The sequence below is a fragment of the Thermobia domestica genome, chromosome 11, assembly GCF_964235325.1.
Source record: "Thermobia domestica chromosome 11, izTheDome1.hap1.1, whole genome shotgun sequence".
In the NCBI taxonomy this organism is placed as follows: Eukaryota; Metazoa; Arthropoda; class Insecta; order Zygentoma; family Lepismatidae; genus Thermobia; species Thermobia domestica.
Window position 1 is genome coordinate 237849740 of NC_137464.1, and position 18568 is coordinate 237868307.

At 35.9% G+C, this 18568-nt stretch overlaps 1 protein-coding gene across 2 annotated transcripts in view; it reads left to right on the top strand.

The window, feature by feature from the left end:
* Positions 1–18568, top strand: part of gig (TSC complex subunit tuberin) — a 121428-nt gene that overhangs the window by 61763 nt on the left and 41097 nt on the right. For both annotated transcript variants that reach the window (XM_081731841.1, XM_081731840.1), the window contains exons 17-20: positions 1953–2063; positions 5840–6015; positions 11722–11876; positions 14805–14896. In XM_081731841.1, the coding sequence (XP_081587967.1) occupies positions 1953–2063; positions 5840–6015; positions 11722–11876; positions 14805–14896 (534 nt within the window). The remainder of the gene's footprint in view (positions 1–1952; positions 2064–5839; positions 6016–11721; positions 11877–14804; positions 14897–18568) is intronic.

Below are 18568 nucleotides of genomic sequence, written 5' to 3' on the forward strand. Positions count from 1 at the left end.
ATCAAATTTTGAACATAGATTAGGTTCGGGCCCGGGATCGTTTTTACCATTTCACTTTCACGGTGCAACTTAGGGAAGGGGGGAGAGATATAAAAATACATAAACATGAAACTGGCTACGTTTGTGACTTAATACCTTTTGAACCACCCTACCGATCTCGATCAAATTTTCAACATATATGAGGTTCGGGCTGGGGAGGTTTTTATCTTTCACTTTGACGGTGCAACTTATTGGAGGGAAGGAGATATTTTTTTTAAAAAAATGATTGAAAATGTTCGGATATTAGTGCCGAATCCATAGTTTTCGGGGTCGCTGAGATGAAGAATGTCACTTCCGATGCCGTTTAAATCCAAATTGAGCCCACAATAGTAATATTTAATGTTTAAGACAGAAAACATCGTCTATCAGAGAGCGCTTTAATAATAATAATAATAATAATAATAATAATAATAATAATAATAATAATAATAATAATAATAATAATAATAATAATAATAACGACATATGTTCCTGCACATCCTGGACTGATTGACTGACAAGAGCACATTCTCACTTTACCAAACATCTTCCTCTGACATCTGAGGAATTTAGAGAAAAAAAATTATCAATGTCCATGCGATTTAAGTCTATTTATTTATCTCATTAATCCGATTTAATGATTTATCCTGTTGATACTTGTATTAAATGTGCAAGTTGGACTGAAAGTTTCGGGAAACTGACAGAAACACGATAGCTAGAATGCAAATATTTTTGTGTTGCTTTTCAACGCATTTGCCCTTGACGGCAATACATTTGTCCACTCGAATAAATCAATTGTTGAAGCAGTTATGCCGCTTGGCATTAGGTACATAAGAAACCTACATTTTGTATCTTTGCGCTGCATCTTTTGAGCTTGGTAATCCCTCCGTACGCATTTTATTTTTGTGTAAATTGTTTGGGGCTAGATGTGTTGCTTAAGTAGGGTTCAACAGTTTCGCTGTTCAGAAACTCCAGTGTTTCAGCTACTTTGTGAGAGCTTGTATTATTACGTTTGCGTAAATATGCGACGTTTGGGGTTGTAGGATCAAAGTGTTTTGACTACTACTGGCAAACCATTGATAGTCAGTATTAACTGTTTTGCGATTCTCCATGGCACTGGTAGAAATATGTCCCGATTTCCTGGAGAATAAAGGAACCATTTGCTTTGTAACACCGCATGAACGAACAACTTTAGTTGGTTTTGACTTATCTTGAAACACCCGTACAGCAGATTGTTGTTTAGTTTCGGGTTCACATGAATAGATCCACATTTCATTATCTGTGATGATGTTGCATATAAAATTTGACTCTCCTGCCTTAAACATTAAGCATAGTGTTCCAGCACATTACACGGGCGTGTTTTGGCTCTTGAGTTAAATTTTGGGGGATCCGACGAGAACATAACTTTTTCACACACATATATAATCAAAACGAATAGTTTCTTTTTGACTAATTCCAATACCTAAATTTGCCTGAATTTCATTATATATCACATACTGATCTCACACAATTAGTGCGCACACACAGTGACATGTTCTCTTGCACTATGCCTGTCATTGGACAACCTTCACGAACTTCGTCATTAAGGTCGTCGCAGCCAAATCTAAATTCCTGAACCCAACGATAAATGATTGTCTTAGATGGGGCTTCATCGCCAAACGTAGCACTCATTCGACTGACACGTTTTACCGTTAAACCATGTCGAAAGTCCATTGCTCTTTGGTCAGGGCTGTTTTTTCCACGACTTCCTCACTTCAAATGTTGCTGTAAAATAAAGAGTAACTATTGTTATTTGAGAAGCTGTTTGCAGATTAAACATCACAGATATAACGATTTCCTACATATTGCAAGTTTCCTAATACTAAATTCCCGAAACTTTCAGTTCAACCTTCATATTTTTATTGATTAGAAAGTAATTTTATCTTCTGTTGTAGGGATTAAAAGCCAACGTTTTGGGACCATTTGAGGAGGGTCAAATCTCGAAACCAGAACTCGTGAATGAAGATTCATCAAATCGTAAGAGAAGCTCTAGTTTGACAGAGCAGGTTAGTGTGTGTAATTTTGATTTTATTTCAGTATTTGTTGTGTGCATGCAGAGAGAAGTTTCGTAATTCTAACTGCGCAAGTAAACAAGTTTACAGTTTATATATATATATATATATATATATATATATATATATATATAACGAATATATAATCTAATATTAGGAATAAAAAGGAAGGGAAATCTAGTAGATTTATTGGTCAGATTTAACCTTGAGTTGATTCTTCTTTCGTTTACACGTCGAGTTTTCCGTTTAACTCTATAAGCGTTTTCAAATTCATAAAAGGGTAACAGGGATAGGGTGTAAACAAATTAACATACCCTCTTACGGTAAATATTTAGATTCTTTGTTAATGATTCAGTCTGTAATGGTATGTTGCGAAGATGATGTGCTTGTTAGGTATATTTACAGTAAGAAAATACTAGAGCTCCCTTGTGGATAAGGGATCAGCGTACGCGCCTTTTGACACGTAAAACCCGATTTGATTCCCGGTGGGAGCCCATATGGTTCGGATCCGACGTTAAGCTATAAGGCCATGTCTCGCTGCTAGCTCTTGAAAGAGACGCTAAACTCAAAATCAGAATCAAATAAGGATATTGTGTTAGCTATTTATGATTCTTCTGTTCCTCTTTTAATTCTTCACCTTTCTTATATTTTTTGGTAATTTTAGAATTAATTACCAAATTTTTTATAGTTCAGGAGCATCGTAAATAGAAAACAAATATTGACGTGTGTTATAAAGGCTATAATATATTGCCGAAACTGTGATATAGATTAGTAGTAATGACGTATAATTAGTTATACGTAGTTCCAAAGCTAGAATGAGTAGTATTTTTATATAAGATATACGTACATCCAAAACTTGAATGAGCAGTATTTTATATATAAGTTACACGTAGTTCCAAAGCTAGAATGAGCAATATTTTTTATAAAATATACGTAGTTCCAAAGCTAGAATGAGCAGCGTAGTTCCAAAGCTAGAATGAGCAGTATTTTGTATATAAGTTATACGTAGTTCCAAAGCTAGAATGAACAATATTTTTTATAAGATATACGTACATCCAAAGCTAGAATGAGCAGTACTTTTATATAAGATATATATATACATCCAAAGCTAGAATGAGCAATATTTTTAATAGTTCCAAAGCTAGAATGAGCAATATTTTTATATAAGATATACGTAGTTCCAAAGCTAGAATGAGTAGTATTTTTATATAAGATATACGTACATCCAAAGCTTGAATGAGCAGTATTTTGTATATAAGTTACACGTAGTTCCAAAGCTAGAATGAACAATATTTTTTATAAAATATACGTAGTTCCAAAGCTAGAATGAGCAGTACTTTTATATAAGATATGCGTACATCCAAAGCTAGAATGAGCAATATTTTTAGTAGTTCCAAAGCTAGAATATTTTATATAAGATATACGTAGTTCCAAAGCTAGAATGAGCAGTACTTTTATATAAGATATACGTACATCCAAAGGTAGAATGAGCAGTATTTTTATAGAAGTTATACATAGTTTCAAAGCTAGAATTGAGCAATATTAAGGCCCATCAATAATTTATGTTAAGAGTATTGTGTGTCAACTTCTTAGCATTAAGCTGTTATAGTAGATTTATTGTCAGCGCAGAAAAACAATATGAGATCTGCACGGCCCGGATTTGGATTTTTAAATTTGAAACCTCAACATGCCACCGATATGTAAATTTAAAATTTGAAAAAAATTCAAACCCAAAAAAAGCCCAAATTTTAGAAAATTAGTTAAATTCGTGTTCGAGCGAGTTTCTTTTTCGTAATCGATGCGATAGTTTTTTTAATGTATAAACTCTTTAAAAAAAAACTGTCTTTGAAAATCCTTGCATTCTTACCTACAGTTGGAATTAAATCAAATGTGGATTTTCTTTGTCCAATTGAGACCTTTGTTTAGAGCTAAAATATTAGAATTTCTCACGTACGCTTGCAAGATTATCGATCTTTGTTTAGGCTAGAATATTAGAATTTCTCACGTACGCTTGCATGAATATCGATCTTTGTTTAGAACTAAAATATTAGAATTTCTCACGTACGTTTGTAAGAATATCGATCTTTGTTTAGACTAAAATATTAGAATTTCTCACGTACGCTTGCATGAATATTGATCTTTGTTTAGAACTAAAATATTAGAATTTCTCACGCACGCTTGCAAGAATATTGGTCTTTGTTTAGAGCTAAAATATTAGAATTTCTCACGTACGCTTGCGTGAATATTGATCTTTGTTTAGAGCTAAAATATTAGAATTTCTCACGTACGCTTGCAAGAATATTGATCTTTGTTTAGAGCTAAAATATTAGAATTTCTCACGTACGCTTGCATGAATATTGATCTTTGTTTAGAGCTAAAATATTAGCATTTCTCACGTACGCTTGCATGAATATTGATCTTTGTTTAGAGCTAAAATATTAGAATTTCTCACGTACGCTTGCAAGAATATTGCCTTCTAAACAAGGTGGGTAACCAAGAATTTCGTGAACAAAGCTGTATATGAAAAAAAGTTCTCCGACCTTAAAAAAAATGTCTGCGCGAAGAATGAGTACTACATTGTACTAAAATGAAATGAAATCACGATTATGCCCTTTAGGCTAAGAAAGACAATAGTTAAGGGACGTCAGTGATGATGGATGAATTGGTGGAATGAGAAAGTGAGAGGAAACGGGAGTACCCCGAGAAAACCCATGAACACGATATATCTACTTGGCCGGGGATGGAACCAGGAGCTCCACGCACCAGAGGTAAGCGCTCTACAACTGAGCCAGCTTGCTGCATTATACAAATTGATGAACATTAACATTTTTTCCATTCCCTTATAATTTCTCATTCCGTCAATTCTTTCATCATCATTCACTTGTACTTATCATCCATAACTAGAAGCACGAGTTTTTCGCAATGCGCGATAAAACGAAATGCGTCAAAAGTAAGTAATTTTCAGTTTCTTGACGTTTTATGATATTCTGTGTGTGTTTTTGTTAGTTTCCGTTGCGTGATAAAACGCGAAATTTCTAACAATACGTGATATAACGCGAAATTTAAAAAATACGTTTTTACTACTTTCAAAACATCATTTTTCCGCTGACGGAACGGTAGAACGGTGCATTTTGGGTGATTCGGACACGGCTACATGGAAACATGTTGCGCGATAGCTATCACCATCGCAGCTAGATGGGGAGTTCCCAAGTGATGATTGATTGAAGTTCGTTGTAAATGCATTTACATATGTGTGGCTTCCAACAAGCAATGCCAATTTTGAGAGTTTAAGAGTATAGACTAGTGATTGGTGAGAAAGGTACAAAATGAAGGAATAAAATGTGGAAATATATAACATGCTTAAGTGTAACTTATACTTATGTGTTTTCAGGAAACAGCAAAACTTTCCTACTCATAATAAGTTTAGTTACTGATTTTCCTTCAGTTTGATTTTAAAAAATATAATTTTCTATAAGTGAAATCGACAATGCGAAGTGAAATATTCAGTGTATTTTGTTTTTAGGTAATAATGGTTTATTTTTATAGTGATCTATGAATAAAAGAAACAATCGTAAAAATGTCAGGGAATTCTTTTCCACAAGAGCTACAAAATTCGACAAAACGCGAAATACGAAAAACGAAACGCGAAATTTTCAAATTCTTAGTGCGAAAAACTCGTGCCCCTATACCATGACCTTCAACCTACAAGATATAAACATGGTACGTGACACCACTAAAGATTTTACTTCATTTTCGTTTTCCTTTTGCAGGGCAGTAGAAGAAGAGAAAGGCCTATATCCGCTACAACGAGGGTCGAGGGACATGCTGTTGATCTTCGACCACCCATTGATGCAGCCCTAATGAATTTTCATGTTGAATTAACGGAGACTTGCATTGATTTGTTAGCAAGATACACCTTCTCTACATGTTCTGCACTTCCAAGAAGGTAAAAATTGGTTTTCGTGCTGTTACGATTAGTCTAAAGTTTTGAGAATTGTACTAACAACGTTTATATGATTTTTGTTCTTATAATAGTCGATGTTAGCAGCTACCAAAATATTTACTGTTTCTGAAGTTTAATAAAGGGTGTCCAAAAATTCACGCAAAATTTGAGTTTTGCGCCATTTGTCCAGTAAAGTGCCCCCACCCCACCCCAAGGACCCCCTTGATAGCTGACAGTTTAGGGTTATTAAAAATTGAGCGCTACATGAAAGAACAATGCGTCTTCATTGTTAAGCAATATTTTAAAAATAATGAAGGTTTGGCAGCTACAGTTCGCAATTTTTGTACAAAATATGGTCGGAATAGTGATTTATCTTCATCAACTGTGAAGAGATTAGGAAGACTAGATCAGTTTGTGACCTTAAACACACTGGCCATCCTTCAATAAGTCATTCAATACAAAACATCGAAACAGTTCGTGAGAGTGTTGCTGAGAGTCCCGGAACATATTTTCGGCAAACGGTCAAGAATTGAACATTTCGAGAATCTCTCTACAGCGTATTTTCACGAAAAATTTTCCACTTTCATGTCTACAAAGCTCAATTGACTCAAGAACTGAAGCCTACTGACCACGCACAGCGAAGAGAGTTCGTTGAATGGATTCTGGAACAAGTGGATACTGATTTTTTGAACAAAATCATCTTCACTGATGGGGCTCATTTTCATCTTGATGGCTTTGTTAATCGCTCAGATCACGTGATTTAACGCCATTGAATTTTTTTCTGTGGGATTTTTTGAAGTCTAAGGTTTATTCCACGACCACCCACGCCTTAAAGGAAGAAATTGAGCACTGTATCAACGGAATTCAGCCACATTTATACAAAACGGTCATGGAAAATTTCAACAAAAGAGGTATATGTGCTAGCAAAGTTGTGGAGGCCATTTACCCGATATGCTATTTCATACATAATCCTATACTGTATACTTTATGAATCAATGAAAAATTTACAATATTTAATTATAAACTTATGTTTTCTGTCAAAGTGACTTCGTGCGTAAATTTTGGGACATTCGATAAAATTGTTATTTATCTTAAATGTGTAGTTTTTTCTTCTTATATATACTGCTATGCATTTCGTCCTCGCACTGTTCTGCCGTTATCATCAGGCATTTTTCTCACATAGACTGAAATAGTGCTGTCCTTATTTCCTGACGGTTATCATGGTGATCGACATGTTACTTTCTATACAAATGCGTGGATTAGGAAAGGTAATATAAGCAAGACAAATGGCTGCAAAATTACCCACAATTGTAAAACATTTTGAAGACGAAAAAACGTTGATGAGAAAAGATATAGATTAATAATAAGCCTACTATTTAAAAAAAATAGTTATAATTCAGAAAAAAAAAGGAGAACATCTAAGGAACTGATTTGTACAAGCGAGCACCAGAGAAAAAGAAGTGAGAGGTATTCGCATAATTAACGTCACTGCCATTACCAAGTAATATTTCATAAGAAAGAGCAACTATACCCAATATAAAGACTCTAACGTGCAGATTAACGAGCTGCTGGCAGAAGAAAATACACGGATATAGTTTATTTTTTTCAAAAGGAAAAAACAGTATCTAATTTAAGAATATCCTTTATTCTATTAACACATTTATATTTCTTGCGCCTATCTTTTAGAATATGAGTGCACAATTACAAGGCGCGTTCGAAAGTAACCTCCGATTGGTCACTGTGCGTGAAATAGTGAGGGCAGCGCTACCATCTTTGCACAGATGTGAGCGGTCTGCATGTAGCGGTATTAGAGTGAAGTTTTGTCTGATCACTAGTTCCACTTTTGTAGCGTCTCAAAATGTGTGCTGCTTGATCACTAGTTCCACTTTTGTAGCGTCTCAAAATGTGTGCTGCTTGATCACTAGTTCCATTTTTGTTGCGTCTCAAAATGTGTGCTGCTTGATCACTAGTTCCACTTTTGTAGCGTCTCAAAATGTGTGCTGCTTGATCACTAGTTCCACTTTTGTAGCGTCTCAAAATGTGTGCTGCTTGATCACTAGTTCCATTTTTGTAGCGTCTCAAAATGTGTGCTGCTTGATCACTAGTTCCACTTTTGTAGCGTCTCAAAATGTGTGCTGCTTGATCACTAGTTCCACTTTTGTAGCGTCTCAAAATGTGTGCTGCTTGATCACTAGTTCCACTTTTGTAACGTCTCAAAATGTGTGCTGCTTGATCACTAGTTCCACTTTTGTAGCGTCTCAAAATGTGTGCTGCTTGATCACTAGTTCCATTTTTGTAGCGTCTCAAAATGTGTGCTGCTTGATCACTAGTTCCACTTTTGTAGCGTCTCAAAATGTGTGCTGCTTGATCACTAGTTCCACTTTTGTAGCGTCTCAAAATGTGTGCTGCTTGATCACTAGTTCCACTTTTGTAACGTCTCAAAATGTGTGCTGCTTGATCACTAGTTCCACTTTTGTAGCGTCTCAAAATGTATGCTGCAATTGAAAACCCCGCCAAATGCGAGCTGTTATACGTTTTCTTACGGCAAAACAATATTCGGCAGCAGCTGTTCATCGGGAACTTTGTACTGTGTATGGACCAAGTGTGATGAATGAAGGAGTTGTTCGTGAATGGATTCGTTCATTTAAAAGTGAACAAACATTCATGACGAAGAGAGGAATGGCAGGCCATCAGTTGTCACTGATGAACTCGCTCTGAAAATTGATGGAAAAGTTCGTGAAAATCGTGATTACCATATCTTGATGCATATGAAGAAGTGGCTTGGATCTCAGCGCTTTGGTGATGAGGAGCGGTCACAGGCGGAAGATTTTTGTGCTGACCAAATTTCTAAGCTAGTGTAGAGATATAATAAGTGCTTGAATGTTTATGGAAACTGAGTTGAAATATAGAGCAAAAAAAGTAGTTTTCAGATGTAGATAATAAAGTCTTCTTCTTTACTTTTGTGAAGCCATAGTCTTCAAATTTAATCATGCTCAGAAGTTTGGAAAAACAAAGGGTAGCTATATTTTACAATATTATTAATCTCTTTTCTGTTATGTATTTGTGTGTCACAAGAGTATGTTTGGAAATGTATGTCATTGTAGAAACTCGTTCGTAACGTGATCATAAATAATCTGTTTGTAAACAACTACACAACCATCGGACAGCATGTTAAAAGATATTTCATTTTGGTGTGATGTCAAAATGAATGATGTCAGGGAGATTTTTGTTTGATCAAGATTTCATCAAGAATCTTGGGAGCACGTGTGAGATATCAACCAGATTATGAAAACTGCATTACAGCAAGTCAGCACTTTCCATTAGTATATAAGTCTTAGGTTACTTCCTGAAGGAAGAGTGAAATTGGTAGTGTGAAATAGAGGATCAGAAATCTCAGCAGTAATACAACGAGAACTTCATTTAATGACTAGTAGAATTAACGTGGTAAAAAGCTTAGATTAATACTCTGAAAAAAACCTGTAGCTGTATACCTCGTTTTCATCACAAGGTGATATTACACGGCGTGAAGGTATGTACACTTATGTTCAAAATGATTGTCGCATATCTATAACTGTCTTCTTGTAAGAATACAATTTGATAATGATTTTGCAGGGTACTTTTAATCCTGATATTATGTGTATACTCGAGAAATATATATTTTTGGTAAATTTCATAGGAAAAGAATTATAAATACGAAAATTACAATGAGTAAAACAAAATGTTCCTAAATGGACAATAATGTTTTATTTTCGTTTTATTGTTCTTATTTACTGCTTTTCTGACATGAAATTTGCTATATACACATCTTTGCCGATTATACACATACTAACGTTATAAGAAATACCGGGCAAATTCGTTATGAAGTTATATTTCTAAAACAACATATTTATAGACATGCGACAATAATTTTGGACATGAGTGTACCTATCAACCATAAACCTCTCTATATTAGTTTCAGACTGACACACACATTCAAGTTATTATCTTTCAGACAGGCTACACAACAACACGATACACACTAAATTCAGAGCTATTATGAATACACATTTACAAATGCAATGACTCGTTTTTCATTTTTATCACGGTTCTGTTTGGCCGTTAAACAAACAGTAGTGGACATCCCCAAATCATCAACACCTCACGCTTGCATATCATAGGTGCGTCACAAAGTACTGTTAGTTCCAGATACTAACAAGTAGAATCTGGGTTACGTATGAGTCTCAAAGAGTTACATCCTACTCAATTTTGATAAAAGATAACCTAGGTTCACACTTTCGTGTATCTTTTTTAACCAATCGGAGGTTACTTTCCGAGCGGTCTTCGTCTAATGGCTACAAAATTACAAGAAAGCACCAGAATTGTGGTCTTGCGTGCGCCGGAAATTTTCAATCTGAACTAATTCTAATCGGTGGACATGCATTAGACCTTTCTTATATTCCTGAATAATCTTAATATATATATACATATATATATATATATATATATATATATATATATATATATATATATATATATATATATAATGGCAGTATAATAAGAAAATATCCAAGAATGGTTGCTCAGCATAGATTTTAACAACTGTTAAACAGTATTTCTGTTCTCATTTGAAAAAAAATATATGTCCCACCGATACTGAGAAACCAAAATTTTCAGGAACTATTTAAGTATACTATCAGACAATGTGCAAAGTGTGTACACTTTAACACTTAATGTAACTTCAAAATGTATAAATACACACAATTTACGATATCAGGGGAAACATTGCCCAGGGCATGGGAACTGCTTAATTTCACTTTTAATGCTTCTCCTATTTTTAACATATTGTTTACCTAATTATTTTTTCTTTCTTTTCTTTTCTTTTCTTAATTTTTTGCTTCATTCATGTGATTTTTTTTAAATAAAAATATTTCTCTTACTCTAGTGTTAGCAGTCAGTACATTAATATCACTATTTTCGCTTTGTATTTAGGCCCTTAGCCAGTATTGTTTAGAAAATAAAATGGCGATCACAATGGTAGCGAGGAGGATATAACGTCATACTATGTCAGTCCATTATTACTGAACTATTTTTGTTCACATTCTTCTGATTTCTTCTTAAGTTGCTGGAAGGTATATCGCTATTTCTAAAATACAATGAGTAATAGTAAAGCTGTAAGTTTCAAGTTTGAGATAGGGAGTATTAATAAGCTGAAAAAACTCAGCCAATAGTGGCTGCCATTTGTATTTTTCAATAGTAGTATCCAGTGTTACCATACTTAGAATTTGATTTTCCTCTAGTCTATTGCTAAAGTAATTTCTGTGGATATCTGGACGCCAATCTATAATTGCGGAATTTTTATCAGAGTTTTTGATTTCAGTTACGTACTATATAAACCCATTGTCTATTTATGCTGCCTTTATATAAATTCAGTGTAGAATCTTTTGTGTTAATGAAATATATTACTAATCTTTCCATTAATGAGGACGTCTTACGTAATTGGGTTACTTCCTTAATGGAATGCTAAATTCATCTAAATGTTCTGACGATCTTAAAACTGCTTGGTGGAGTTATTCACTAGAGGGAGCATCAGTTGAGGTTCAGGGTTGAAGTTTTTTTTTAAGACACAATACAAAATGGATTGTTTTATTATCTGGGTAAAAATGGGGATTATGATATGCGAAAACTGGCCAAAGAGCGAATATTAATAGTTTTTTATTTCTTTCTTTTCAGAATGCCAACAGCAGAATTTCTTCTTTCTGGAGGACAAAGCATGACTTGGCTCTTGGGAAACAAACTAATTACTATAACGACTAGTGGATGTAGTCAGAAAGCTCTTCGGAATGGTCTCTGTGATAAGTGCTGGCTTCTTTGTAAATCAGGAAAAGGTAAATTTTTTATTTCAATATTTCTCCAGATTTCTGATATCGGAGTACAATGTTACTCAAAGACTTAACTGTCGTAGTAAAATGAAAATAAAAGTACCACCGTTGTTTCTGCTCAATAGCCCAGTGGTTTTCTTAGTATATACTTTTTCTTAGTGAACTAGAAAATAGTTTGCCTGTTAGAATTGATACACGGAATACAATAGATTTTAAATCACTTGAAGCATATATGTTCTAATTATAGGAATTAAACGTAGAAAGCTAGGGCTCTCCCAGCTATTATAGGAACCAACGCGCGTTTTTGATCCACATGGTTTCGGATTCTATTCTGGTGGGAGAGTATTGAATACATTATGGTGGTTCGGATTTCACCTTAAACTGTAGGTTCATGTGTCATGTGTCATATAACGTCCTGTGTTAAAATAGTACACTAAGCTTCAACAAATAAATAAACAAGGAGGAGAACAAAGAATCCAAATGATGTAACACACAGAGCCCGTAGTGCTGCGGTGGCTCAGTGGTAGAGTGTTCAACTCTGACGCGTGGGGTTCCTGGTTTGATCGCAGCTCGCGCCAAGTAAATTTTGTGGTGGACAAACATCGTGTGCGTAGGTTTCCTCTGAGTTCTCCCGTTTCCTCCCACTTTCTTCATTCATTTCTCATCATCACTGTCTTCTTTAGGCTAGCCGGCATAATCGTGGAACGTAAAACTTATATATATCATTTCATTTTCTTTTCACAGAGCCCCTAAAAAGAAATATGAACTAACCAACTAACTGTATGACCTTAGGAACCCGGAGGTTCAATGCCGCGTTCACAAAAACTCTCCGTTAACTTGCTGCCCTTAGCCAACTGGATCCAGTTTCTACTTTATAGTCCTATTTCTGCAAGTTTCATGTTAATATTGTCCTCCCGTCTGCACTTAGGTCTTCCTAATGTGGTTTCTCGATTGGATTTCCAGTTAACACTTTGAAAGCGTTTCTGTTTTCTTCCATTCTGTGTAAATGATCTGCTCACCTAAGCCTCCTAGACTTGATGACCCTAACAGTGTTTGGTAAATAACATAAATTATGCAGTTTCTCGTTATGAAGTTCCCCCATTCCCGTTCGTCTTGGATCCGAATATTCGTCTCAGGATTTCATTCTCAAATAGTTTCATTCTGTGTTCTTCCTTCAGAGTAAGCAATCATGTTTCACAACTATATATCATAATAGGCATGATTTTCATTTTATATATATTTTAAGCTTCAAATTCTCCGACAGAATTCGCGACGACTAAAGATTTTGAACTGAATAATAACACGAATTCTCTGCTCACAGTCGACATTTAATTTCTTCGTGGATATGAGTTTTATCTGTTTACATTGATCCTAGATATTGGAAAATACCTACTTTGTCGAAAGTATTGTTTGATGTTTTAATGCATTCATAATTTGCATTATTAGTAAACAAATAAATATATTTCTTTTCTGTAATATCTTTAAAAAAAAAAAAAAAAAAACAAATAACAGTAATGTCTAAAAACAAAATATAGTACTTCCGGTTTCAATGTTGATTTACATAGAGCTTTTTTTAAATTTCTAGAACTCTTGGAAGCTTTCGTTTTACTGAGAAAACATGAATTTGGAATTAAAATCGAATGTTTCAGTTTACTTGAAATATCTTGGTCACTACAGCATCGTTTATCATGATTTTCAATTTTATTTGCTATCTATTCTCTTGCGTATTATTTTGGAAGTTAAATTGAATTGGAAAGGGGGGGGGGGGGCACGGTGACTCGGGTGCGTGGGGTTTCTGTTTCGATCCCTGGCTAAGTAAGTATTCTGGTGGACAACATTGTGCTCGTGGAATTTCTCGGAATATTCCCGTTTTCTCCTGCTTTCTCATTCCACTGATTTTTCCATCATCATTCGCTTGCTTTAATCATCGTCTCTCTTAGCCTAACAGGCATAATCGTGGGACGTGAAACTCAGATTTCATTGTCATTTTATTTCATTGTATTTTGAATTTAATTATTATTACAGTATGTAGTAGGGTGTTTCCTCAACAGATGTCGGTGCTCTTATAACTGGAACAGTAACGTATGATAGTGAAACAAAATAGTCGGTGCACTCTTGACATTTGGGAAACGATAATCCATTTTAAAGTGATATTACAAGTTTGGAAATGTTTAAGTTCAGCGTCGGTAGTGACGTGAATTTGAAACAGGAGCTCTTACACGCATGACAGTTACTCGATTTTGTAAGAAATTTGAGACGGATGGTACCATTTGTCATGTGCACAAGGGAAGACTCTGAAGACTTCGTACAGTTACGAGTCGTGCTTCTTATGGCCATACTCTTTGAAAAAATTTGCAACCTCACTACAGAAGTATGCTACGTGAAACAAAGGTTAGCAGTGCAAGTATGACACATTCTCAACGGTCAAATGGAAAGTGTTCATCGCAAGATTATTGCAAACAATGAATAATGACGATCCTGATCGGCTATTGCAGTTTTGTAAATGGTTTCAGTACATAGTAAAAGAGGATAAAGGGTTTGTGACGAAGATCGTGTGATTTGATCAGGCCCATGTGTAACTAAAACATAAATTACGCTTATTATTACTTTAATATTAAAAACAATGAATAAGATAAACGATTTCTATAGCAAGGTCAGAAATGATACCTTGCACATTAAACGCTTGTAATATATTGTAGAATTTAGCGGATACAATTGTGTTTAATTTTCATTCTTCTTTATGATCATTTAGTTCCACTTCTCATCAATCTAGTAATACTTCAGCTTGCAGATAGCCACGGGATATTAAACCAAAGATTTTTTTTTTGTCTTAATTTGCTCTTATAAAATTCTGATACAATATGTAGTGGAATTTGGAACATATATGTACTTTAGTGGTTGCTTTGGTGAATATTCTTTCTTTCTTTAATATAGAGCCAAGCCCTTCTGAAGGAATGCCAGAGTCGGAATTCATACCTTTACGACGGAGGCATAAATCAGCTGTTCAGAAGACGTCCACAAATGAGGTAAATTAAAGTATATATGCACAGGGTATTTCAAAACAACACCAGCAACGTTTAAGAGGTGATTCCTGACACCAAGATAAGTCAAAAAGTATAGACCAATGTGGGTGCACAAATGCTTCTTTTCGGAGTTATAGGCTGCCGAAAATATGAAAAAAAAAATAACTTTAGAGGTCCATAGCTTCAAAACTATGGGACCTACCATAATCGGGTCAAGACTTCACTTAGGAATTAATATGTGCACTATCCAAATATTTATGTTACAGAGTCGTGCGGTACTTTCGCAACAATTTTTGTAGAGGTAGTTGGTTAGTACTTCAAATTATGTGCCCGTAGCCAAACTCCCTGTATAAAAATTGTTGCGTGAGTACCTTAGGATTCTGAAACATGTATTTTTGGATAGTACACAGCACATGTTAATTCCTAAGTGAAGCCTTGACCCGATTATGGTAGGTTCCATAGTCTTGAAGCTATGGATCTTTAAAGTTCATTTTTTCATATTTTCAGCAGCCTATAACTCCGAAAGGAAGCATTTGTGCACCCACGTTGGTCTATACTTTTTATCTTATCTTGGCATCAGGTATCACTTCCCAAACGTTGTCGGTGTTGTTTTGAAATACCCTGTATATGTGTTTTGCTATGGATTTTCATAAGTCATTAGTTCTTAAATTACGTTTTCCGTTAAAACATTTAAGTGTGTTATTAAAATACGATGACCATTTCATAAATAATGCACAGGTTGGTATCATTATATAGTTGATGCAATCGCAGTAAACCTTGCATCATTTGAACTTCAGTTCATCGGGCAGGATGACATGTGCTTTTGAGTTTTTAATTTGTTTCTGGTAGCTGTTTCTCTGTCCTGCGTTAAATTCAGGTGCATAAATTGTTACAATATTGTCATGAACCTGACAAACCTAGAAAAAGTGTGTGATAATGCTTTTTCTAGTGAACTTATTGTACAAAATGTTCGATATTTTCTGTGAAGTTTTTACAATTTATCTTTATTACTTGTGTGCATGTAGTATATATGAGGGGGGGGGGGGGTCCGAAAATAAGTTTTCCCCATTAAAGCGAACAGCAGTGAGAGAAACAAGACAGCGGTTGCACGCGGATCACACCCAGAAACAAGTAGGTATCGTTTGCGCGCGATCATGCAGATGGCGCTGTCGCAGCGCCTGCGTAAAGCGGAAACGAGTCTCTCAGTCTGAGCCTGGTAGCTATGGAGAGAAGGTGCGTTTTGACGTCGTGGTCTGAGGAGGAAGTGCGAGCGGTTGTCCGCTATTAATGGGCACATGGCGTATCGGGAACAGAAATCCATAACCACCTGGAGATATGTTGTTGGATGACAATGCAAGACTACACTCAGCGACGGCAACGCAAAATCATATAGCAGTTCTTGGGTGGGAGCGCTTTGCCCATCCGTCATACAGTCCTGATCTCGCACCCAGGGACATCTGTTTCCGGCTTTGAAGAAGACTCTCGGTGGCAGGCGCTTTGAAAACAATGCTGAAGTCACAGAAGCTGTTCGACCCATATGCAGGCAGAGACCTGAATTTTTCCTGAAAGGGTTTTTGAAGCTTATAGACCGGTATGACAAATGTCTCAATTTATGTGGTACTTATGTGGAAAAATAAAGATACGTCTGGTTACACGCTATTTTTGGTCTTGCATCTCCACCTCTGTCCACAATCACCTGGGAAACTTATTTTCAGATTCTTCCTCGTGTAAATACTAATCTATTAATCTTTGTAAGTAAAAAAGTTAAGAGTGTTTGTTTCGAATTAGCTGTTTGTTCCCTAATTCAAAAGTGGCTAGTTATATTTCAAGATCTTCACTTACTTTTGCCTGAGGGGCCGCGGTGGCTGCAGTGGTGTAGCGTTTACCCCTGGTTAACGAGGTCCCTGGTTCACCCTTGTGGTGCACAAATACTGTGTGCGTAAGTTTTCTCGGGGTTCTCCCGTTTCCTCCCACTTTCTTCATTCCATCATTTCATTCATTTTTCATCATCACCGTCTCCTTTAGCCTAATCGGCATAATCGTGGGACGTAAAACTGAAAGATTTCATTTTTGATTTTGCCTACAAAACAAGAAAAGAATAGTCAAGTGTTGCACACAGTTCGTATTGTGTAAACTGGAGTTAATTTCGAAAAGTAACTCGTGATTTGTCTTCCATTAATTTTAAAATATGAATACCACAGGGTGTCTATCGGTCACAAATGTCACGAAAAAGTCACGAGATCAGAAAACGGTCATGAAAGGCGCGAAAAAGTTACGAAATTTAGCTTTTGGGTCACGATTTTTTTTAAAACTGTGCAAATGTAAGTACAGATTGGAAAGTTTTGTTCTATAAAACATCAAAATTCAACACCAAAAATGTCTATGGTCGGCTTTAGACGCTACCAAATCGTAAGCAAAGTACGTTTGTATTGCATGGATGAAAATTCGGCCTAATTCGCACCCAAATTCGCTCTTAAAAATGTTAGGGAATTTTATGATGTGTAAAGAAAAGGTCACGAAATTTGATTGTGGAATTTTAGTAGACACCCTGTACCAGTTAGTAGTAGTTAACCGCGAGAGATTGGAGAATGTGCGTTCTGTTTTCTTTCTTTCCTCCTTTCTTTTGCTTGTAATGTTGCCCTCTTAAACTAATCAAGTAGATCGAGTTTTTAAACTGGAAAAATGAGAAATTGTACTATAAAAACTTAGGACCAACAGTTTATGGACTTGATGGGAACCTTTACTAATAGAAACTTTTTTTTTTCAAAAGTGATCATCACAATATTAATATATTAATTACCGATCCACTAAATTAGACACGTTTCTGGTTTTCTTTATTATTTCAAAATATTGTTAAATTCAAAAGAAAAAAAACTTAAATAAAATTCAGTACTAATCTTCGATTTTTGTACGATTCTGAAAAACACGAAGAAGTAGGTGAAAAGAGTGAAATTCGTTTAACTTATAACTAAAGGGTGTCCCATAAAGAATGCAACTTTTGAAATGTCCGCGCGATTTCTGTTCTAATAAATTGGCAGTTCTAAATGTTACAGGAGTTTCATCTATTGCATTTGTGGGTTAGTAGTCACGGAATACCTAGTAGCCCATGATCCTCATCTGTTTTCTCTACTGGTAGGAATGAAACACTTTCCGCACGGACGGAACAGCGGTCGGAACACGACGGACGGAACAGCAATCGGAACACGACGGACGGAACAGCGGTCGAAACACGACGGACGGAACAGCGGTCGGAACACGACGGACGGAACAGCGGTCGGAACACGACGGACGGAACAGCGGTCGAAACACGACGGACTGAACAGCGGTCGGAACACGACGGACGGAACAGCAGTCGAAACACGACGGACGGAACAGCAGTCGAAACACGACGGACGGAATAGCGGTCGGAACACGACGGACGGAACAGCGGTCGAAACACGACGGACGGAACAGCGGTCGATACACGACGGACGGAATCAGCGTTTATGAGAAATGTGGTGAATGTTGCGCTGAGATTATTCGCAAATTCCATGGAATGTTTGGTCAACGTAATGCACCGAATAAGTCGACTGTGATTAGACTGATTGCTAAATTTGAGAAAACAGGTTTGGTTGTGGACATCAAACTCCGTGTCCTCGTGTTAGTCATTTTGCGGAAAGCACCGTCACCGTAAGT